Source organism: Phyllostomus discolor, chromosome 14, assembly GCF_004126475.2.
Source record: "Phyllostomus discolor isolate MPI-MPIP mPhyDis1 chromosome 14, mPhyDis1.pri.v3, whole genome shotgun sequence".
In the NCBI taxonomy this organism is placed as follows: domain Eukaryota; kingdom Metazoa; phylum Chordata; class Mammalia; order Chiroptera; family Phyllostomidae; genus Phyllostomus; species Phyllostomus discolor.
The window spans coordinates 27,865,072-27,889,212 of NC_040916.2; the positions used below are offsets into that span (position 1 = coordinate 27,865,072).

At 39.7% G+C, this 24,141-nt stretch overlaps 1 protein-coding gene and 1 non-coding gene across 5 annotated transcripts; one reads left to right on the top strand and one right to left on the bottom strand.

Moving 5' to 3' along the window:
- Positions 1-574: 574 nt before the first annotated feature.
- Positions 575-656, bottom strand: TRNAS-AGA. Its single transcript has one exon. It is a non-coding gene; the product is annotated as a tRNA-Ser (tRNA).
- Positions 657-3,234: 2,578 nt separating this feature from the next.
- Positions 3,235-22,426, top strand: ZNF184 (zinc finger protein 184). 4 transcript variants are annotated; one of them, XM_036015649.1, is made up of 6 exons: positions 3,235-3,391; positions 3,918-4,054; positions 9,392-9,459; positions 15,816-15,942; positions 16,304-16,399; positions 19,611-22,426. In XM_036015649.1, the coding sequence occupies exons 2-6, from the start codon at positions 4,048-4,050 to the stop codon at positions 21,551-21,553; spliced, it is 2,241 nt and encodes a 746-aa protein (XP_035871542.1). In that variant the 5' UTR covers positions 3,235-3,391; positions 3,918-4,047; the 3' UTR covers positions 21,554-22,426. The 4 variants fall into 4 exon arrangements, with proteins under 4 accessions (XP_035871542.1, XP_035871545.1, XP_035871543.1 ...); XM_036015650.1 differs by lacking the exon at positions 3,235-3,391 and adding an exon at positions 3,420-3,635; XM_036015652.1 differs by lacking the exon at positions 16,304-16,399.
- Positions 22,427-24,141: the final 1,715 nt, after the last annotated feature.

Below are 24,141 nucleotides of genomic sequence, written 5' to 3' on the forward strand. Positions count from 1 at the left end.
GTGTGGGTCCCCTGCAGCTCAGTTCCCAGAGCCCCGCAGTGGCCGGTCGCCCAGCGCGTTCCAGGAGGTAGAGGAGCGGCAGCTGCGCCGCCGAATCAGGCACCCATGAGTTCTGCAGCTTTCACGTTAAAGAAAAGTGGAATACAGCACTTGATCCTAAGCAGTGACGCGATTGCCGGGAAGTGTAAAGCGGTGACTGAGCACTAAACAGGTCCTTCCACCTTTCGGAAGATCTGAAACCCGGTCTCCCGCGCTACCCGGGAAGGCAGTGGGATACTCAACCACTATGCTAACGAGGACGAACCCTGTCTGAACCACCGATCCCATGGAATCTTTCACTGACCAAGATCGTAAAGAGGAACAGGGCCATTTCTGGGGTGGAAGAAAACGCCCTGGAGAACACGCGGGGTATCCCCACACCTTCACGGAGGCAATGCGGACCGAGCAGTGACTGCGCACCTTTCGGTAAATGAAAGGGTGTTTGTAGCTTCCATCCCCATTGCAAATATAACCGAGGAGGACACTGCTGTTTGCATCCCCTCAGGGAGCGGGGGAAAAAGCGACCCCTGTAACCCGTAGTCGGCAGGATTCGAACCTGCGCGGGGAGACCCCAATGGATTTCTAGTCCATCGCCTTAACCACTCGGCCACGACTACACAGCTGTAAAGTACTTTTAGGTTGTAGATTATAAAGAATACAAACAAAGGTAACAAGCAGACCTTGTGAGGTGGTTACAAATCGTGAGGTGAAATTATTGTTGCCCATTATTTATGTGTATCAATTCCTTTTTGTTCAAACATTTAATCAAGCATATACGATCACTTCCCCAAGCCATTTGGAACGTTAGCTTTAATTGATGTTAGATACCAAAAAAAATACTAAATCTTCTGTATTTAATAAAACTGGAAAAATACAAAGCGATTAGTGATGCATTGGAACTAAAATTATTAATCAACTGGTTGTTTGTTTTAGGGTCACAATGAACAGAGACTGGACACAGCTGCCATTTCGTTTTACCGGCTTGGAAAAAAAATGGCAGAATGGATTTCAGTAAAGGAAGAGAGTAAGGCTTGAGTTGCAGGAGGGAAAAAAATTAGTTCAGTTATTATTTTAGCCCTACACTGCAAACAAACCAAATGTTCATCTGCAGTAGGAAATTTTTTTTCCCATACAATGGAATAACACACCACAAGGAAAGTGAAGGGACTATAAGTACACCAACCACATAAATGTAATCTCACAAAATGATAAAGCCAGACACAAAAGAATACATACTATACATTTTTTTTGAAAGTTTGAAAACAGGTGTAACTAATCTATGGTGTTGGAAATCAGAATAATGATTATCCTTGGGAGGTAAAAACTGGGAGGCCCTACTATACTTGGGATAAGTTTCTGGGAATCTGATAATGATTTTGGCTTGCACATAGGGTGCTGAGTAAAGAGGTGTGCTTGCTTTGTGTAAATATATTGAGTTGTTCACCTTCATGTGATTTTTTGTGTATCTACTAAACTTCAGTAAATATTTTTCTTTTAAAAAGTCCATCCACAGCATGTAATACTTTTGCTGTCACTGAAAGGTATGGTATACATGAATATTTATTGATGACATACTAATATATTATCTAAGTTAAAAAATAACAAAATCTTACTGTGCAAATAACTAAGGCAGGGTTCTATCTTAAGTTATTAACATATATATATTCTGTGTATTTCCATCCTCTCCTGTTTAGTTTTGTAAGAAACTACCAAACTGTCTTCCATCATGGCTATACCACCGCTTTGCACATCCACCAGCAATGAATGAGAGGTGTATTGTTTCTTAAACTCAAAAATTATTCATCTCTTTACTAAGGAGTCTTGTGTTAGAGATTAAAAGTGAGAGTTTGGGACCAAATTACTAACTGAAGTCCTCTCTTCCCCATTGCCTGGTTATGTGATCATGGGCAGATTATTCAACTTATCCGTGCCCCATTTTCTTTTGTTGTAAAGTAGGAACGATAATACAGAAATAACTTGATTAGGTTGTTCCAAGACATGAATAAATAGATATAATGCCCTGAAACACTGCCTGGCACACACAGAGTGTTAAATGATAGCTGATTTCATGTGGTCTCACCTCTCTGAAGGCCAATTACCCACATACTGTCTTTCTTTCCTGTTCTTTATATCTATTCATCAAGCTTCTTTTGAATCATGAAGGAGCTTTAGAAGAATGCCCTATACATAACTGATTCACTTTGCCACCACATCATTTCAGTTCTTCTCTAGTATAACTATATGTTGCTGAATTTTAAATATGTTTGCTGTATGTCTTTATCCCTTCTCATTTAGTATCTTTTTATTTCAACGTGTTCTCTCACAGCTTTCTCCCATGTTTCCTTTAGGCCGTGTTTTCTTGCAATCCACTGAGAATACCAAATTGTTTCTTTAAATTTTCTAGTTCCTATAGTTCTTTCCGGAAATCTGCTCTTAAGAGATTTCTAGATATCGTTCCTTTTCTTTTGACTGCATGCAACTTTGTTTTCACATACTCAATATTAGGATTTCCAACAAACAGGTTGAACGACTTGATCTTAGCCCCCGTCCAAATGCTGGGGACATAGAGAAGCACAGTAAAATGCGTGGGCCACATATTTAAAAATAGAAAAACCTACAAACTTCTGCTGGATTCTTTCCTGCCAAGGACACACTGGGAGACTGGCATTGGGCTCATTCACATCTACATGCTGGCGAACCCAGGCGTACCCAGCTCTACAGTCGAGCAAAACATGGTGATGCCACTTCCCGATTCCTTCAGCATTTCTTCAAATGTGGGTTATGACCCATTTGGGAGTCATAAAAGCAATACAGTGGGTCACGGCCAGTATTTTTAAACAAAGGAATTAAACCCAACAGTGAATCGAGTGTTGGACAGGTCATAGAGGTAAGCACTGCATGGGGTAATGCTTGTTTGCCTTTTACAATTGTATGTGTGAAAATGTGTATTTCTAACGATCTGTCCAGTCGCACAAGCTCCACAGTCACCTCTCCAAACCACACCCCCACTAGAGGGGTTCAGGCCTGAACCAAAGGCGGATAGACCTTCCAGGCTCGCAGGAGGGAGTTACAAAGGTGGCGGAGGCCTCTGGGAAGTGAAGTTCAGCGTGTGGAGCATTCTGGGAATCGTAGTTCTAAGTGTCCACCCGGCATTTTAATGCCCCCGCGAGAGGGGGCGGGGCTCTCTGCTCGCGACCGGAAGTGGCCGTTGAAGCCACTGTAGGCGGGGAAACAGTTTGGTGCTGGGGAAGTTCGGCCGCTGGGGCTCCTTTCCCTCGATTTGGTGACGGTCCCGGAGTTTCCGGACGCGCGATCGGAGCTTGTGAATCGCCGAGGGGGGTGGGAAGCCCAGGTATCACCATGGCAACCGCCAGCCCTCCGGTCGCGTGACGTCACCCTCCTCGCCCTGCTGGGAACGGCCTCTGCGGGAGGGAGAGGGGGAGTCCTGGAAGGGGGCGCCCCTAGCCGCCTTCAGCGCGGGCGGTTCCGCCCTGATCCAGTAGAGCGCTTTGTTCTTTTGTTCCGCTCGCGGAGGAAGGACCGGAGCTGGGCCCCGCCCCGCTCGGCCACCTTCCAGCTTTCCGCCCCCGCAACAGGTGTGTGTCCCCAAATCCCAACCCGCTAGCCTGTGCGGAGGTACCTGGCGGTCTTGTGGACGTCTCTGGCCTTATTCTAGGGCGGGGGGCGGGGGCACCAAGGGTTTTCTTAATCCGGGCCGAACCTTCACTCGAGCTCCAGTGGTTTTTTTCAGCGGGAGTGCCTCTTGCCCGTTAGTGCTCTCTCCGGGCACTTCTCTTTCCCAAGAGGCTCATGGCCACCACGCAAAACTCTGTGGTTTGATGGCGACGCATGCTGCTGACCCATCCTGTGTCTTTTAGGTCTGCCATCCTCACCCTGTGTTAAGGTTCAGAGTCCTTGCCTGGACAGCTCAGCCCCAGACGGAGGACCCAACTGGAGGGACGCTGCTTGGGAAACCCTGGTGACCAGGTTCCAGAGGAACGGGATGAGATGGAAGGTAGTGGGGATGACTGGGGGGAGAGCGCGATGATGGAGGCAAAAGAACAGTGTAATTTGACGATCAAATACTTGACAGCCGGAAGAGGTGGAAGGAGGAAACCTTATAGTTAAGGACCAACAAAAGAGAGCGAATTACATTGCAGGGAGAGACTTGGAGGAAGAGTTAACTCTCCCTGGAATGAAAAGGAGCAATGATTCAGAATGTCTGTGATCCTCATGTGACTTATGTTTTTTTAAATATCAGAACGATAATCTTTCGGTCAGAAAAAAAATCTTAGTAATCATCCCTTCAATGCCAGAATCAGTTTTTTAAAATTTTCTGGGAGATGGCTGTCTGTTTTGCCTCTGCCTGAACAAGTGTGGCATTAAACTTTTCATTTTGTGAGCAGACTTTTCCCTTGTGACTTTTTTAGTTCCTTATATTAAACAGAAGTGCCTGTTCTTTAATTTCTGCATTGATCTTACTTCTTAGTCCCCAAAAGCAAAAATATTGTTCTTGCTCTCACACTGCCGTCCTTCAGATATGTCAAATCAGCTGTTACAACTCCTATTCACAAATTCTTTTCTAAGCAAATTAACCTCACTTCCTTTGATGCGCGTCCATGTGATGTATTGAGACCTCTTCTCTGAAAACTATTGTATGACAGCATGCTTCTTAAAAACTAAACATAGTTCAGTGATGTGCTTTGAAAGATGCCTTTAGAAAAGTGTGGTGTACTAACTACTTACAATTTGTATTATACTTCTGCTGTTTAGTATCAGATTGTATTTGCTTTTAAAAAATTTGCAATATTAGGATGTAAACCCTAGATCTTTTCTTTTTTCGTAAATTGCAGTAAACTAGATTCTTGCCATCTTCGGTTGATAGAATTTTTTATCCTTAATGTCAGGACTTCACAATTATTATTGTTCACTATTTTGGCCACGAGCTCCAGCTTGTCAGAATACTTAATTTAGTTATTCATTGTTTTAACTATCTTTTCCAACTTTATGTAACTAGCATGTTTAATGAGTATTCCTTGTATTTCTTCCTACATGTCATTGAACAGATCAGGGTAAGGAAAGCCTTGTGACATATCCTTTTAGATTTTCCACTGCATCGTCACTGTCTTTACCTTCTTTAGGTATGGCTATGCAGTCAGGTTTGGTTTAACCTATTATGATACAGTTTTTTTCCTTGCATTTCTTTAATATCACTAGAAGTCTTAATATTATTTATATCATATATGTTGAGCTATACCTTATTTTGTCTCAGTTCTATTTTTTAAAGGGTACAAAGAATCGGTTTTGTTTCTTAGATCTGCATGTGTATCCACAATTATCTAAAAAAATGTGTAATTAAAAATCAACTGTTCCCCATTATATTACTAATGAACAATTGGAAATCATAATAATTTCATTTACAATAGCACCCAAAATATGAAATAGGAACATATCTAACAAAAATGTTGAAGATCTGTACACTGAAAGCTACAAAATATTGCTGAGAATTTTTTTCCAGCTTTACTGAGATATAATTGACCCATAATATTGTGTAAGTTTAAGTAGTCCAATGGGATGATTTGATACACCTGTATATTGCAAAATGATTACAATAAGGCTAACTCATCTGTCATCTCACATATTTGCCTTTTGTGTGTTTGCACGGTGAGAACATTTAACTCTCTTAGCAGCTTTAAGTATGTAATATAGTATCATTAACTACAGTCACTGTGCTGTACATTAGATCCCCAGAACTAATTTGTAACTGGAAGTTTGTACCCTTTGACTAACATCTCCCCCCACATACACCCCTATCCTGGCCCCTGGAAACCACCATTCTACTCTTTGTTTCCGTGTGTTGAGCTTTTTTAGATTCCTCATGTGGGATCTTGGAGTATTTGTCTTCCCTCCTTATTTCACTTCACATAATGCCATCAGGGTCCATCAGTGTTACCAGTGACAGGGTTTCCTTCTATTTTATGACTGAAATTCTATTTTGTGGCTGTATGTATACATATATATACCTGTTCCCACTGTTGATGTGACTGTAAAGTGGTGTCCCCAGCATTGAAAACAATATAGAGGTTCCTCAAGAAATTAAAAATAGAACTACCATCTGATCCAGCAATCCCACGTCTGGGTATTTATCCAAAGGGAATGAAATTGCTATCTCAGAAAGATATCTGCATCCCCCCCAACCCAGCCCAGCTCAATGCAGCATTATTTACAATAACCAACACACAGAAGCGGCCTAAGCATCCATCAATGGATGAAGGGATTAAGAAAATGTGGTATATATATTTCCATAGTTGCTGTACCAATTTACTTGCACACCAACAATATACAGGGTCCGGCAGAAGAAACGCCATTGAGTGTTGCTTGTCGGGTACGTGAATGTCTCACACGAGATGGGCAGCAATTTGAACAGTTCACCTAAAAGCATGTCATATGGTGTGCTTGAGTGTGATATTGTCACATTCCAAAATTACATGCTTATGATTTTGTAATAAAAGTTTTGGTATAGATAACCAACTCATAAAAAGGGGGCATTGTTTGTGCCAGACTTGTATATCGGTTCCCTTTTCTTCACATCCTACCAATCAGTTAGATCCTATCTTTTTGATAATATTCATTCTAACAGGTCTGAGTTGGCAACTCACTGTAGTTTTAATTTGCATTTTCCTGAGGACTAGTGCTGCCGAGTACCTTTCCAGGTACCTGTTGGCCTTTCAGGTCCCAGGTATGTCTTCTTTGGAAAAATGACTGTGCAGGTACCCTGTACATTTTTTAAGTAGATTATTTGTTGAGTTCCCTATATATTTTGGATATCAACACCTTATGAGATATATGACTTGCAAATATTTTCTCCCATACATTGCCTTTTCATTTTGTTGATGGTTTCTTTTCCTGTGTTGAAGCTTTCAGTCTGATGTAGACACACTTGTTGATTTTTGCTTTTGTTGCTTGTGCTTTTTTGTGTCATATCAAAAAACATCATTGCAAAGATCAATGTCAAGGAACTTTTTCCCTAGGTTTTCTTCTTGGAGTTTAACAGTTTTAGGTCTTGTTCAAGTGTTTAATTCATTTCAAGGCAATTTTCATGGCTGATATAAAAATAGGGGTTTAATTCAATTCATCTGTGTGTGATCATCCAGTCTTCCCAACACAATTTATTGAAGAAACTGTCCTTACCCATTGGTTATTCTTGACTCTCTTGTCAAGTATTAGTGGACCATATTTAAAAGGATTTATTTCTGGGCTCATGATTCTGTTTTTATAATACTACCATACTGTTTTGATTAGGGTCGCTCTGTAATGTAGTTTGTAATAAAAAAGTGTGATGCCTTCAGTTTTGTTTTTTCTCAAGACTGCTTTACTATTTTGAGGTCTTCTATGATTCTATATGAATTTTAGGATTTTTTTTCTATTTTTTGAAAAATGCCATTGGAATTTTGGTAGGGATTACATTAAATCTATAGCTGGCTTTGAGTAGTATTGACATTTTAATATACTTGGTCTGATCTATAAGTACAGAATATCTTTAAATTTATTTGTATCTTCAATTTCTTTCATCATCATCGAATAGTTTTCAGTGTACAGATCTTTCACCTCCTTGGTTAAATTTTTCCCTAAGTGTTTTATTGGTTTGGATGCTATTCTAAATGGGATTGTCTTATCTACTTTGCAAATATTTCCTCGTTAGTGTATAGAAATACCACTGACTGCTCTGTTTTCTGCAACTTTACTGAATTTGTTATTAGTTCTAAGTTTATTTTTGGGTGGAGTCCTTAGGATTTTCTATATAGTTACCTACAAACAGAAACAATTATACTTCTTCCCTTCTAATTTGGGTGCCTTTTATTTATTTTTCTCGCCTAACTGTTCTGGCTAGGAATTCCATTACTATGGTGATTAGACAATGAGAGTGGTGCCTTCCTCTTGCTTGGAGGAAAAGCTTTCTGACTTACATCATTGAGTATATTAGCTATGGGCTTGTCGTATATGGTGTATGATGCTGAGGTATATTCCTTCTACACCAATTTGTTAAAAAAATTTTTAATGAAAGGATGTTGAATTTTATCAAATGCTTTTTCTACATTTCTATGAGATAGTCACATGAACTTTATCTTTGATTTTGTTAGTGTGGTGTTCCACATTTATTAATTTGGGTATGTTGAACTATCCTTACACCCCAGGAATAAATCCCACTTTGTCATGATGTGTGATCCATTTAATGTGCTATTGAATTCAGCTTGCTAAAGTTTTGTTGAGGATTTTTTGCATCTGTGTTCATCAGGGATATTGGTCAGTAGTTTTCTTTCCTTGTAGTGTTCTTATTTGGCTTGGTATCATGGTAATGCTGGCTGTGTAAAATGAGTGTGGGAGTGTTCCCTCCTCTTCGGTTTTTTGGAAGAGCTTGAGAAAGACTGGCATTAATTCTTGCAATGTTTTGTGGAGTTCACCAGTGAAACCATCTGGTTCAGGGTTTGTCTTTGTTGGAGGCCTTTGATTACTATTCATTCTCCTTATTCCTTATTGTTCCGTTTCTTCGTGATTCAGTCTCAGTAGGTTGTATGTTTCTAGAAATTTATCCATTTTTTCTAGGTTATCCAATGTATTGATGTATGACTGTTCAATTACAATCCATTGTATTTCTCTGCATTCTTGCCAGCAGTTGGATTGACCATGGCTATTTAATTTTAGGTATTCTTGTAGGTAGTATAAGTAGTATATATCATTGTGATAATTAATTTGCATCACTAGCAAAGTTTAAAAAGGCCTGTAAAGACTTTTGGAAAGTAGTCTGATTTGTATTTTCTGTGTAACAGAGGAGGTAACAGAAATATTTTGCCTCAATAAAAACATAGATTGAATTGTATGATCCATGTGATTGTATGTATCTAGAGACAAAAATTGTGAATGTTAAAGCATTGATTTAGCCCTGGCTGGTATGGCTCAGTGGATTGAGTGCTGGCCTGCAAGTAGAAAGGTCACCGGTTCAATTCCCAGTCAGGGCACATGCCTGGGCTGCAGGCCAGGTCCCCAATAGGGGGTGCACGAGAGGCAACCACACATTGATGTTTTTCTCCCTCTCTTTCTCCCCCCCTTTCCCTCTCTAAAAATAAATAAATAAATCTTAAATAAAAATAAAACATTGATGTACCTTCTGAACCTACAATGAGACTATCAGGGCCCAGGCAGCAGTTACCTTGATTCTGTTTTGGATTCTGTGAATTAAAGGAAATGGCAAAGTGCCTGTTGTTTTCAAATAGAAAAAAATAAGTGGATCTTACCAATTGCTGTGAGCAGCTTTGTTGGACAGGTCTCACTGCGGTTCCTTCTTCCTCCCTAGGTCTGTCCTCTGCAGTTTCTGCCCTTCTCCAAGGGGGACATACTCTGCTCCCATCAGCCCGTGTTCAGGTAAGTTGGGGTTTCCTGCTGTGCCATTTCAGCCCATAGAGTGGGGTTGTATATTCTTTTTGTGGGATATATTTATACAAAAACAATGTTGGCATTTCATTCTGGGCCCCCATCTGACATTCTTCTTAGTTCTGCCTCTGCAGCTTAACTAATGCATTCACCACTTACCTCTTGCTTAGTATCATGCCATGTTCTAGTGTGGGAGGTAAATATTAAAAAGGTGAAATGAGTGCTATGTAAAACAGAGAATGGCAAAAATTGTGCTCTGGAGAGGTTAGGAGAGTTTCACAGAGGATGTGGGATTTTTCACTACCTCTCAAAGGATGGATATTTGATTAGTAAATTGGGAGGGTTAGGGTAGATTCCAGGTATGGAAAAAAATTATGAGCAAAGGTTAACATAGAAGAATTAGCAGGTGTTGTACAGGATTCAGAAAAATTTGGAGAAGATGGTTTATTTTGGCAAACGGTAAACAACTGGTAGAATAAAGTCAGAATATGAAAGGTCTTGAATATCTAGATAAGTTGAAGGCGTTATTCTGTAGACTATTTGTGAACGATTAATGGGTTTTGAGGAGGCAGGTGACATGTTACTTAATGTTTTAAGACAAACCAATAACTGAATGTGAACTTAAGACAAAAAGGGTTACAGTTTAATTGATCCAAGCCCTCCTTTAATCAAGATACTTATTTTCTTTATTGTATTTTTTCCATTACCATATAACCCTCTTTCCCCAGCATTCACCACATTGTTTTTCATGTCCATTCTCCATCTATGAGTCTGTCTCTATTTTGCTTATTGCTTCAGTTTGCTCATTAGATTCCACATATAAGTGAAATCATATGGTATTTGTCTTTCTCTAACTGGCTTATTGCACTTAGGGTAATGTTCTCTAGGTCCATCCATGCTGTCACAAAGGGTAAAATTTTCTTTTTTATGGCTGAGTTGCATTCCAATGTGTACATGTACCATAGCTATTTTATGCACTCATCTACTTGGGCTGCATACATATCTTGATGATTGTAAATAATGCTGCAGTTTTCTTTCAGATTAGCGTGTCTTCTGATATATTACAGGTAGTGGGATTGCTGGGTCAAAAGGCAGATCCATTTTTAATTTTTTGAGGTAACTTCATACTGGAACCAGTCTACATTCCCATCAATAGTGCAAAAGGGTTTTCTTTCTTCCACATCCTCACTAGTACTTGGTGTTTGTTGACTTACTGATAGTAGCCATTCTGACAGGTGTGAGGTGATAGCTCATAGTGGTTTTACTTTGTGTTTCTCAGATAATCAGTGATGTTGAGCAGCTTTCACATGTTTTTTGGCCATCTCAGGATACTTCTTTTTAGGCTGTTTCCCCCTACTTAAGTCCTGTCCTGCAACTTAATTATCTGATCCCAGTTCTTCCGATTATCAGCTCAAGTACTTTTGATATCAGTTTATTTTTTTATCGAGGGAAATTTAAAGTGTATAATGTTTTAGGTTTTGACATATGTACACTTATGACAGTATCACAATCAAGATAGTGGACATATTCATGGTCAGGGAATATCCTTTGTATGACTTGAATCATTTTCAATTTATTGAGACATTCTTTTGTCCAGAATATGGCCTGCCTTGGTAAATGATCATTGAGCACTTGCAAAGAATGTATTTTCGCTGTTGTTGAGTGAAATGTTGTACGAATGTATTATTTTTCTATTGCTTCTGTAATTAACTACCACAGGCTTAGTGTCTTAAAACAACATATTTATTATCTTACGATTTTAGAGGTCAGAATGGGTTGGCAGGCTGCATTCCTCTGAAGGCTCTGAGGCAGACTCTGTTCTCTTGCCTCTTCTAGCATCTAGAGGGCACCTATATTCTTTGATTCGTGTCCCCTTTCTCTGTCATCAAGTCATCAGTGTGGCGCCTTCAGTTCCCTCTTTCTCTGACTCGGTCTTGTCTTCCCTCTTCACAGCTTCTGCTCTGACTCTGTTCTGACCTTTGTGCCTCCCCCTTCTAAGGACTGTGTCATTATATTGGGCCCACACATATACTCAAGGATAATTCCCTTATCTCAAAGTCCTTAATGGATCACATCTGTAAACTCTCCTGCCATATTAGGTACAGTTTCAGAGGTTTCAAGGATTAGAATATGGACGTCTTTGGGAGGGCCATTATTCTGTATACCATAGGTGTCAATTGGTCAAGTTTGTTGATAAAGCACTATCATTCAAGTGCTTTATATGTTTATTGATTTACTGTCGACTGGTTTTATCAACTATTGTGATAGACATATTGACATTTTTGGCTATAATTATGTGGATGTCCTTCTTTTCTTGTAATTCTATCAGTTTTTGCTTCATTTTGAAGCTCTGTTAGGTGCATAAACATTTAGGATTATGTCCTCTTAATCAACTGACCCCTTATCATTGAGAAATGACTTTTTTCTACCCGGTAATAGTGTTTGCCTTGAATTTTACTTTGATATTTGATTAGTGTCACCATGGTTTATCTTTTTCCATCCTTTTGCTTTTAACTGACTTCTTTATACTTAAAGTGAGTACTTATTTATAGGCAACAAACATGTAGTTAGGTTTTACTTTTTATCAGTCCAATCTGGCAGTCTCTGCCTTTTAATTGGGGTGTTGAGAGCATTTACATTTAATGTGATTCTACATTTAATATGGTACATTCAAGTTCAGTGTGTTCATTGATACGTGCCATTTTTCAGTAATCTTGCTGTTTTCTATTTTTATTGACTTTATTTCCTTTGCCTCAGGTCTTTCCTTCTTTTGGATTGAATACTTTTTGTGATTCCCTTTTATTGTTTTTATTGGCTTATTAGCCATAACTCTCGTTATTTTAATTGTAGCTTTAGATATACATATTTATTGCCATTTACCTTCTGGTGGTATACCACCTCATGAATAATACAAGAACCTCACAATAGTATGCATCCATTTTTTCCCTCCACTTTTTAATGCTACTACTGCCATATATTTTACTTATATACTTGACATAAATTCCATAATACTTGTTACTTTTGTTTCAGCAATTATCTTTGAAAGGAATCTAAATGATGAGGAAAAATTGTATGCATTTGCCCATTTGGTTACTATTTCTGGTGTTCTTTATCCTTTATATACATCAGTGGTTCACAGCTGGGGGTGTTTCTGCCCCTGGGGCCCTTTTTGATTGTCATGACTTGGTGAGGAGTGACAGGAGCATACAGTGAATGGGTACGATGCCAGCAATACTGCCTACATTACACATGGCAGCCCCTCACAATCATTTGAAATAATGCTCTGCTCTGAAGTATCAATAGTGCCAAGGTTGAGAAACCTGGTGTAGATCCTCATTTTCATTTGGCATCTTTTTTCTGCATGAAGGACTTCCTTAAGTTTTTTTATAGTGCATTCTGCTGGTGATGAAATATTTCAAGTTTTTTATGTCTGAAAGTCTTTATTTTGCTTTTGTTTTTCAATTCCAGTTTCTTTTTAGTATTCAGTGATATTGCTCCATTCTCTTCTTGCTTCTGTGTTTTCCAATAAAAACAAACTTGACATTTTTATCATTGTTCTTTTATATTTATACCCTTTTGTCTTTGGGTGTTTGTAAGCTTTTTCTCTATTACTAGATCTGAGCTAGCATATTTAAGATATACCTTGGTATAGTTTTGTGTTTCTTATGCTTGCAGTTTGAATTTCTTGGATCTGTAGGTTTATAATTTTCATCAAGTTTTAAAAACAATGACCTATTATTTCTTCAAATATTTTTTCTTCTCCTCTCTCTTTTTCTCCTTTTGGTCCAGGGATGCCAGTTGCACATATATTGAGCCTCTTGAAGTCCCATAGCTCCCTGATGCTATCTCTTTAAAAATCTTTTTTTCTTATCTGTTTCATTTTTGATATGGGGTTAGCCACAAAATCCATTTAGTTTTTTTCCATAAAATAAAAGATACTTTATTTCATTTTCACCAATAACTATCGATTTGGATATTTTAAGTATATTGGTTATCTCCCACTATTGGCTTCTAGAGGGTAGAGGCCAGGGGTGCTGCTAAACATCTTCCAATGCATAAGACAGCCCCACAGTAAAGAATTATTTGGCCAGAATGTCAGTAGTACCAAGAAACTTTGCAAACCACTTTTGGCCATTCTTAGCACCTTCTCCATATACTGCACAAATCTTTTTTTGCATTTCAGTTACATTTTTACCTTTTGTGGAATAATAAAGCATGATACACTATAAATGCTTTGTATTTTCTTCCATCTTCCATAGTAAAATGGCTGCACAAAAAGTTACCAATTTTGATAAATTTTTCTTAATGCATGCTGATATTGACAACTGTCACAATACAATCTAACACAATGGTTTTGAATGAAGTTAAAGATAGCCAGGCCCTACTAGAATCATCATACAGAGAAAACTAAATGAATTTTTTGTCCAACCCAATAGTTTCTATTTCCTAAAAATGTCTTTCATGTCTCTCCTTTTTAAACATGGAACACAGTTATAATGTTTAATGTTCTTAACTGATTATTCTAGTATCTGTGTCAGTTCTGGGTTGGGTTCAATTGACTGATTTGTTCCCTCCGTGTAGGTTGTATTTTCATGCTGTTCTGCATGCTTGTTAATCTTTGACTGAATTCCAAACACTGTGAATTTTACTGTATAGAGTTCTGCATACTTCTTTTCTAAAAAGCATTCTTGATCTTTTTTCTAGAATGCAATTGTTACTTGCAAACAGTATGTTTCTTTCAGATCCTGCCTTTAATATTTATTAGGTGAACCCAGAACAGCATTTAGTTTAATGCCATTTATTACCCAAAGTGAGGCAAGTCTACCCAATGCCCAATTACGAAGTTTTCCATTTTGACTAATGGGTTCCCAGAGTAATGGGTTCAAAGATTCTTTTCCAGCCCTTTTGGAGCGCCAGTACTATTCCCTTGAATCCTTTTGGATGATTCTTTCCCTACTTCCAATAGTCTCAACACACCCATGTGCTGACTGGCACTAGGCTTCAGTTTTCCTTGTTTCCTTTCAGTGTAGCTGTCTCCTGTGAATACTAGTCACCCTGATTTCACCAGACTCTGTGTTACATCTCTAGTTCAGAGAGCTGCTGGGTGGCTCCCAGGTCCCCACTCCTGACTCACTGCTTGGAGACTCTCAGGCAGTAAACCAGAACAACCAGAGGGCTCACCTAATCACTTTCCTGATTTTTGGGAACCACTATTCTTTGTCATCCCAGATTCAGTGTCTGAGAAACTGCTGCTCTGTTTGTCTGGAATTGTATTGGTTATTTTATGTAGGAGGGTAAATCCAATCCTTGTTAATCCCATCTTGGCTACAGGGCCAAGGGACAAACATCTTTGAAGTCTAAGCTTTGTTAGGGCTGCACTAGTGTAGCCTTACTGTAGGACTGTTTGGGGGGCCTATGACCACTCTTTAGTTCAATGGTTTTCTAGAATGACTCACCCAGCTTGGTAGCATAACTCAGGGTTAATAGTTATTACAACAAAGGATACACAACAGGGTCAAAAGGAAAGATGTGCATAAGTGGAATGTACAGAAATTAGGTACAGTCTTCCAGATCTTCCCTTTCTCTCTAGCTGTGATCCACAGAGATGTGAGAAATGTCTCTACCCAGGGAAGCCTGCTTGAGTCTTGGAGTCTGCAGCTCTGAAAGGAGGTGGATCACGTTGTTAAACACCAGCCATGGTGCAGACCCCAAATAGGCACCATCGTGCATCACCAGTCTGCATGTGTACTTTAAACAGTGCTGACTTCTGGTACATCCTGCCCTGGTGCTCCAGGCACACAATAACATCATTAGTTGGTGACTAAGCATTAGTTTTTAGAGCTTGTTCAAGATGTATAGGATGACACTCCAACCAACTGAGCTACCCAGCTAGGGCTAGGCCACTCTGTTTTAATTTATATTTATTGTTCGGTATGTTTTGGTGTATTTTGAAATGTGTTAGAGCAAGTCTTCTCTCCAAATTCTTTGAAAAACATTCCTGGTCATTTTTACACATTTGGGGTAGTAAAATATATTGGTGTTACTAGATTTACTATTAATGCTTGGAGTACAGAGTTGATAATGATGAATAATAATAGTGGCCAACACTGAGCAACTGAGCCCCTGTTATGTGCCAGACTCTAAATTAGACACTTCATGTGGAACATTTCTTATTTACTTTTTACAATAATCCTATCAGTCAGATTCTGTTTTCATATTCATTTTACAAAGGGGAAAATATCATTTTTCAGCTAGCCTGTGGTTCACCTTACTATCCGTATTGCTGACTCCTCCCCTTTCCTAGGTATAGGTTTTATGGCTAAGCAGAAGTGTGTTTTGTATTTCAGGAATCAGTGACCTTCAAGGATGTAATAGTGGACTTTACCCAGGAAGAATGGAAACAGCTGGATCCTGTACAGAGAGATTTATTCAGGGATGTGACATTGGAAAATTATACACACCTGGTCTCTATAGGTAAGGATGACTTCTCTGAGTTAATATCTGGGGGTGTGTATAAAGGAGGAAGAGGGTTTTCTCATGCTTAGGGAGTTTTGCCCTTTACTTAAGGATCCAAGAATTCCTAAATGTTGAAAGGCTTTGACAAAGTTTCTCTCTCCTAGCAAGTAATACAGACTAGTAATTTTTCTGCACCCAGAACAGTTCCCAAATTATATCATGTCAGGGGACTTGTAACATTGGAGCTTGACATGCTGTTCATTCCCACCAGACCTACCTATCCTTTCGTCTGAAGACAAAGTGGTAAAACTGACTTCTGATAGAGCACTTTTCCCTTCCTGCAGACAGGTGCCTTTTTTTTTTTCTTCTCCATATGCAGGACTCCAAGTTTCCAAACCTGATGTAATTTCCCAGTTAGAGCAAGGGACAGAGCCATGGATCATGGAGCCAGGCATTCTAGTGGGTGGATCTGGAGGTAAGTCTTGGGCTGGGGAGATGAGGGTCACTGACTCAGACACCAACCTGATGAAAGGGCTTCCTGTCTGAAATGTACGTGTGCCTACCGCTGGTAGGGAAATGAGATGATCTGGACTCCCTCATGCTTTGTCAAAACACTAACTGTCTTGATACATATTCTATTTTTATACTCCTTTCAGACAAGGTATCCTTCCTGCCTTTTTTTTTAAATTTTGTTGTTCAAGTATAGTTTTATGCCTTTTCCTCTCCTTTCTGCCTTTTTGTAAAAGCAACCTCTTGACCTAGACTCTGGATTCCATCTTTTCCCACCTCTTTTGAGAACCTTAGCTCATAATTATCGCCTCACTTATCAGCCTTTAGAGTTTTCTTTTTGGGTCTACAGGCTCTATCATTAGTACCTTCAAACAGAAGCAGGTAACCTAAATTTCCAAGCACTTTCACACCAAGCTGGTAATTTGGTTACTATCCAAATTGCCTCCTTGCTTTCCCAACCATGCTTTGCAAAAGTGGTTACATACCTTTCTTAACCTCAGTATGTAGCTTCTGATCCTGTCACCTTATCAGACCATCCTTGAAATTATAAATACTTTCTTGTAAAGCATTAATTCCCAAACTGCACAGAAAGACCTCTTCAAAGACCAGATCCTGGAAAAATGTGCAACCTTAGTTACTTTAGGTAAGGGAGAACACTCAAGGGTGAATTAGGTGAGAGTGGGGGTTCTTTTTTATGGAGAAAAAAAAGTGTGCAGTGTTCAAATTTGGAAAGTGCTGGATTAGCTTAAATTTTAACAAGTTACTTATGGAAGAACCACTCATTGATTTTTAAAATATACAGTCGGGCATTATGAATTTCTAGCAGGGTTGCTTGGGATGTAACACTTCTTCTCCCCCTCCAGCGATGAATCCTTTTTTACCCTACACCTTTCTCTTCGAATGTGGTTTCATGAAACATAATTTAGAAAACTAGTATTTCTAAAATAAGAGCTTTATTAACTTCTGCTTATTAACTTTTGATAAAATGAGTTGTCACATTTTATTATGAATTAAAAATTAATTTTTTAAAAATCTCAACTTGAGCAGATGGAAATCTGTTTTAAAATACCTAAAAGGTATTGAAATAATGCTAAGTTTTTTTTAAATGCTGTAGTCATTACCAAACACAGATTCAGTTAGGTAAAAATAATAATACACTCCTGTTGCATAGATAATGTAAATAGTTCCAGTGACCTGGTCATTGGGCAGAAGACAGTCACTTGAACTGTTTAGTTCTAGTCCCTTGTTTACTTTCTGTTGCTGGAATGTGACCTGGTGCTAACAGTTCTGGTAAGCCAGGCCCTAGTCCTGCCATCCTTAGCACTGGGAGCAGACTTATTCTTAGCTGGTGACTTGGCTGCTTTCATCTTTACAACGTGGTTATAGTTCTGTAGGCATCTGTACAGGTAACTGAGGTTGTGACAGTACCTACACTGAGGTAGGCACTGGCCCTGGGCCCTGTCTGCATCATTTTCTTGATACCCTCTTTCTTGACACCCTCTCCAGGCTGTCTTGTGACCTGGCCCCTGCAGAGCCATGTCCATATGTTCATGTGTCTTCTGTCTCACTGGCTCATGGAGTTCCTTTGCAGCTGGTTGTCTCTGTGCAGAGCTGTTGGAAGACTGGCTGATGCCCATAGGCTCCCCATGTGGTAAAGTGGGGAATGCTTTGTGTAATCCCTATGGTGCTGTTCATTCTTGCCTTCTGGGGCTTTCTCCAGAATGACCTTCATTCTGTGCCTACCCCTGATATTCTGGTAACTGCTGCTTAGTGTGTGGAATACATGACACTGTGGATGACAAAGATCATAGTCTGTTGCATGTTTATTGCCTTCAGCTGGAATTCCAGTGAGGGCTGGAGATCAGCTGCTTCCTCTGCCTTTTCTCCTTTAAGAGCTTCAGATGTCAGAGTCTCCAGTTCTTCACTGCAAAGTATTTGTAGGACGTCATCTTTGTGGCCATCCACTCTGCAAATATATCTTTCTGAGTATCATTTCTTATATTGAACAATTGGCTGTTTCCACAAACCTGTGTTGCTTAGATATTCTGTCCTTGCTGGAGCAGCACTGTGGTGTCAGGCTGCTCTTCCACAGGCTCACCACTCCTGTGGCACCAGATATGCTGGGAGATGGCAGTGCTGGGTCTCTGCCACACTTGCTGTCGCAGTGACAACAGTGATAGTGACAGGGCCAGCAGCTCAGGGACTCAGAGTTCTGCTGTACCCTCCTGTTACCAGTTTTTAAACTTGGCCTTTTTTTCTTTACTGAATCTACCAGCATTGGCTGCCCTGCTTCATTTCCTTGCCACCTTTCTTTTCTTGGGACAAGACAAACTTCCTCAGAGTAGAAAGTAGATTAGAGCAGTGTAAGTCAGCTTCCTGATTATGTGCTTCTGTCTTGTTTCTTCTATTGTTTTGTTTGTTGATCAACTGCCTCCTTTTATTGGTATACTTTATTCATCCCATTACCCTACACACTCACCTCTGTTCCTTTCTCACATGCATTCCTTTAGCTATTCTTTTCCTTTCTTTTTTGAGCTGATACTTCCCAACCTATATTTGAATATCTTGGTTATTCTGCTACTTTTGGCATCTGCCATCCCTACAAACACCACTATAGTTTCCCTTTCTGTTCCTAATTATCCCCTTAAATGATTTCCTGTACTGTTTATACCTTTCCAGTTTTTAGCAGTGATATGACTGTTACATCAGTATTCCAGGCTAAAAACCATGCAGCTGTAGCCAGGTCTTTCTTGTTTACTCTGTATTGAAATCAGAGGTCTTGGATTTTTGTGGTGTTTTTCATCACTCAGAAGTCTCAGCTCAGACTGCCTCCTCTCAGGCCATGTGTGTCTTCTCTTAGCCATCACTGTGCCACTTGTTAAACTCACTATTTCCTTAAAAGGAGTTCCCTTACTGGTTCTTAGAGATGATCTATGGAGTTGAATGAAATATTCTCTTACTATTTTTAACTTCTATTTATTTATCATTCTCCTTAGCTCCTTCCAAATTTCTCCCCAAATAATAGGGCTAGTTTTCAAAATCCTCAGAATTTCCTGAGGGCTTTATATTTAATTTAATTAGGTCATTCCCAGAACAGCAGGTTTTTTTCTTCTGGGTTTTTGTTGTTGTTGTTTCCCTGCTCTATTCAGAATACTGGCATCATTTTTTTCTTTCAGATTGGGAAGCAAAACTAGAAAATAGCATATCAGTCCCAGAGCCAGACACTCCTGAAGAAGAGCCCTCTCCAGAGGCAGTAGTGGAAAAACACAAAAGTGATGATGTCTCAGAGTCCTGGGTGTCTCAAGGCAGTCCACAGAGGCAGCAGGCAGATGAACTCACATTGCCAAGGGAAATAAAAATAACTGAGAAAACAATACCCACTTTGGAGAAAGACCATGTAAATTATGACTTTGAAAAAAGTATCAATATTAGTTCAAACCCAGTAACACAAGACATATCTCCAGAAGAGACGGCTACTAAAACAAGCATCAAACGGAATTTAAAACCAGTTAAAAAAGAGAAATCTTGTAAGTGCAATGAATGTGGGAAAGCTTTTAGTTATTGTTCAGCACTTATTCGCCATCAGAGAACACATACTGGAGAAAAACCCTACAAATGCAATGAATGCGAGAAAGCCTTCAGCAGGAGTGAAAACCTTATAAACCATCAAAGAATTCATACTGGAGATAAACCATATAAATGTGATCAGTGTGGAAAAGGCTTCATTGAGGGTCCATCTCTTGCTCAACATCAAAGAATTCACACTGGAGAAAAACCCTATAAATGTGATGAATGTGGGAAAGCTTTTAGTCAGAGGACCCATCTTGTTCAGCATCAGAGAATTCATACTGGTGAGAAACCATATACTTGCAATGAATGTGGAAAAGCCTTTAGCCAGAGAGGCCACTTTATGGAACATCAGAAAATTCATACAGGGGAAAAACCTTTTAAATGTGATGAATGTGATAAAACCTTCACCAGGAGCACTCACCTTACTCAACATCAAAAAATTCATACTGGTGAGAAAACCTACAAATGCAATGAATGTGGGAAGGCCTTCAATGGGCCCTCAACATTTATTCGTCATCATATGATTCACACTGGTGAAAAACCGTACGAGTGCAATGAATGTGGAAAAGCCTTCAGTCAGCACTCCAACCTCACTCAACACCAGAAAACTCACACTGGGGAGAAGCCTTACGATTGTGCTGAATGTGGAAAATCCTTTAGTTACTGGTCATCCCTGGCTCAACATCTGAAAATTCATACTGGAGAAAAACCTTACAAATGCAATGAATGTGGAAAGGCCTTCAGTTACTGCTCATCCCTTACTCAGCATCGCAGAATTCACACCCGAGAAAAGCCCTTTGAATGCAGTGAATGTGGGAAGGCTTTCAGTTACCTTTCAAACCTTAATCAGCATCAGAAGACGCATACCCAAGAGAAAGCTTACGAGTGTAAGGAATGTGGGAAAGCCTTTATTCGGAGTTCATCTCTTGCTAAACATGAAAGAATTCATACTGGCGAGAAACCCTATCAGTGTCATGAATGTGGGAAAACCTTCAGTTATGGCTCATCCCTTATTCAGCACAGGAAAATACATACTGGAGAAAGACCTTACAAGTGTAATGAGTGTGGGAGAGCCTTCAACCAGAACATACACCTTACACAACATAAGAGAATTCACACAGGAGCAAAGCCTTATGAGTGTGGTGAGTGTGGCAAAGCGTTTCGACACTGTTCATCTCTTGCTCAACATCAAAAAACTCACACAGAAGAAAAGCCATACCAGTGTAATAAATGTGAAAAGGCTTTTAGCCAGAGTTCCCATCTGACTCAGCATCAAAGAATTCACACTGGAGAGAAGCCGTATAAGTGTAATGAATGTGACAAAGCCTTCAGCCGGAGCACTCATCTGACTGAGCATCAGAACACTCACACTGGGGAGAAGCTGTACAACTGTGATGAATGCAGGAAGACGTTCAGCCAGAGCACTTACCTTGTTCAGCATCAGAGAGTTCATTCAGGAGAGAAGCCTTTTGGATGTAATGACTGTGGAAAAGCCTTCAGGTATCGTTCTGCTCTCAACAAGCATCAGAGGCTGCACCCTGGCATATGACTGTTTCAGGAGCACCATAAATGTAGGGGATACATTTACTCTACTTTGTCCTTTTGCTAAATACTGAAGAACCAGAATAACTTGAGAAACTGCTTAAATCATTTTAACTTTTTACTGTCACACTACGGAATGGGAAGTGCATTGGGCTGAAGTAATCAACTATGTTAAGCAACTTTGTAATATTGGAAAATTCAACTACCCAAAGCTTCACTTTCTCTGTGAAATGAGGGATTTGGAGTAGATGATTTTAAACGTTGTTTGGAGGTCTATTCATAATATATTCTTGCATAGGATTACTACCTATCAGATTTTGCTGTGTTGCATCTAAAATATATTTATGCATGTTTTGCTAATAGGAAGCATTTACGCTTCAGTAACTAGACTGGAGATCTATTAAGCTCCTGTTCTAATGCATTTAAGCTGTTTAAGTAACCGGTTCCTAATAAAAAGAACTATAAAATACCCTTACATTAATAATTCAGTAGCATATAATGGCTTAACTCCTGCTCAAGTATTTAAGCACAAGTATTGAACTTTCCTATTGTTTTCTTCTCTAGTATATTTTAACATTCTAGTTTATTACAACTATAGAGATTCTCTTCTACAGCTTAAACCAGTGTTACCTGACTCTAGCTGCATGGTGGATCACTTTGGGAACTGTAACATTTTATTGCTAAGCTCCACCTCCAGAGACTAATTTAATTGACCTAAGGGGTGGGACACAGGCATCAAAATATTTTTTTAACTCCTACTTGTGTTTCATCTATAAAATAAAGGGTATCCACAGAAATAATTTTGTTAGGTATGATAGTATCTATGTTAGAAAGAGGCCATGATTTTTAGAAATGCATAATGAACTATCTAGGGATGAAATTACATGATGTCTCAGCTTCTTTTAAAATATTTCACCAAATGAATAAACCAAAGGAAGAAAAAGGACTGATAGAGCTAATGTGGCAAAATTTTAATAGTTGTTAAATCCTGGCAATTGGCATATGGGAGTTCATTATACTATTCTCTAATTTTACATGTTTTAAATTTGTCATTTTACTAAGAAAACATGTTTTATCAGTTATTTCTTAGCGAGTTTTAGATTTGACTGTATGATTTTTTGAGATTAAAAAACACTTCAAAACAGTTATTAAAAATGTATTAAGAAGTTCCAGAGAAAAATTAAGTCATTAATTTTCTGACTGCAGGAGGCGACTGGACCTTCAATGTTCATCTGACTCAGTGGTCAGCAAATGAGGTTATGAGACAGTAACAAGTAACGTATGGTTAAACATTTATCATTGTGTAAGTCTCAGTTCACATTTGCAGGAAAGATTTGGTCAACCATTTCAACCCAGGGAGCCAGGGTTGATGGGACCCACAGCGCAGGGAGGATGTCTCTGCCCTGCAGGCAGCTTCATAGTCCCAGAGAGCCAAGTCTTGCCTCGTATACAGCTTCATAGTTTAAGTTACAAAAAAATGCAAGTGTTGGGCCAATTATATTAAAGTTATTGTTCAGGCCTCAAAAAGTATAGTCCTGGTGCCCTGGTAGGCCCTACCAACCTCTGATGGCCCTGTCTTTCCAAGTTCCTCTCGCAGGCAAATTGTAAAAGACAGCATGTGTTGGGAGAGTAAAGGCTAAAGGTGGGAGGAAAAAGAGGTGGCTGTGCCTGACCTGTGTGGCTCAGTCGGGGCATCTCCCATCTGCTGCAAAGCGAAAGGAAAGGCCCTGGTTCGATTCTCCATCAGGGCACTGCCTGAGTTTCGGGTTTGGTCCCTGGTCAGGTGTGTAGAAGAGGCAATGTTTCGGTCCCTCTCGCCCTCCCTTCCCATCCCTCTAAAAATAAAAATATTTCACAAAGGAAGGTATGTTTTTGATGGAATATAAAAAATCTTATCACCAGCTGCCCCTCCACTTCCCAGAACTCATGAAAAGCCATCAACTAGGAATTAGGGCAAAGCCTTGGCAACTTCAAAAGTCCATGTTTACACTGTTTCAGACACCTAGGGTTCATAACCATCTATCTGTTTCCTGTTTTTAACTTGTTAAAAATTTTAAAATACAACATGCTCTGACTGGTTTGTAAGAACAATAAATTTCATACCAGGAAGGAAAGAAAGTCACTAGCAGAATCTCAACACAAACCATTGCCTAAAGCTGGGAATTATAAGAATGAGTATAATGATCAGCAAGCATGGCCACCAAGGCACTTATTTTCTCATTAAAACCAACTATTAAACTGCATTTAGTCAGATCTCCACACTGCTGTATCAAAAAGCATTATACGATCGTTTAGTCAGCGCACAGTCAGGTGCCGGGTACCACTCACAAGCAGTTTTCGTCACAGAAGGAATGAGCGACTGTGAGGCCACGGTCCTTTCGAGGAAGCGGCGCCGCGCCCGCGCCGCGGTCCCGGGCGGCCGCGGACCGCGCTCACTCGCGCGTCAGCCGCGTTCTCACGCGCGCGGGGCCGCCGGGGGCCGGACGTTCCACAGTTAGCCCGGGGCGACCACACACTCATGTTTCTCCCCCTCCCTTCTCTCTAAAGTAAAATAGATAAATAAATCTTTAAAAAAATAAAGCGAGACGTTATTTG

Coding starts and splice junctions, on each gene's coding strand:
- ZNF184 (XM_036015649.1), top strand. Junction 9,460..15,815: donor TCCCATCAGCCCGTGTTCAG/GTAAGTTGGGGT, acceptor TTTGTATTTCAG/GAATCAGTGACCTTCAAGGA. Junction 15,943..16,303: donor TACACACCTGGTCTCTATAG/GTAAGGATGACT, acceptor CTCCATATGCAG/GACTCCAAGTTTCCAAACCT.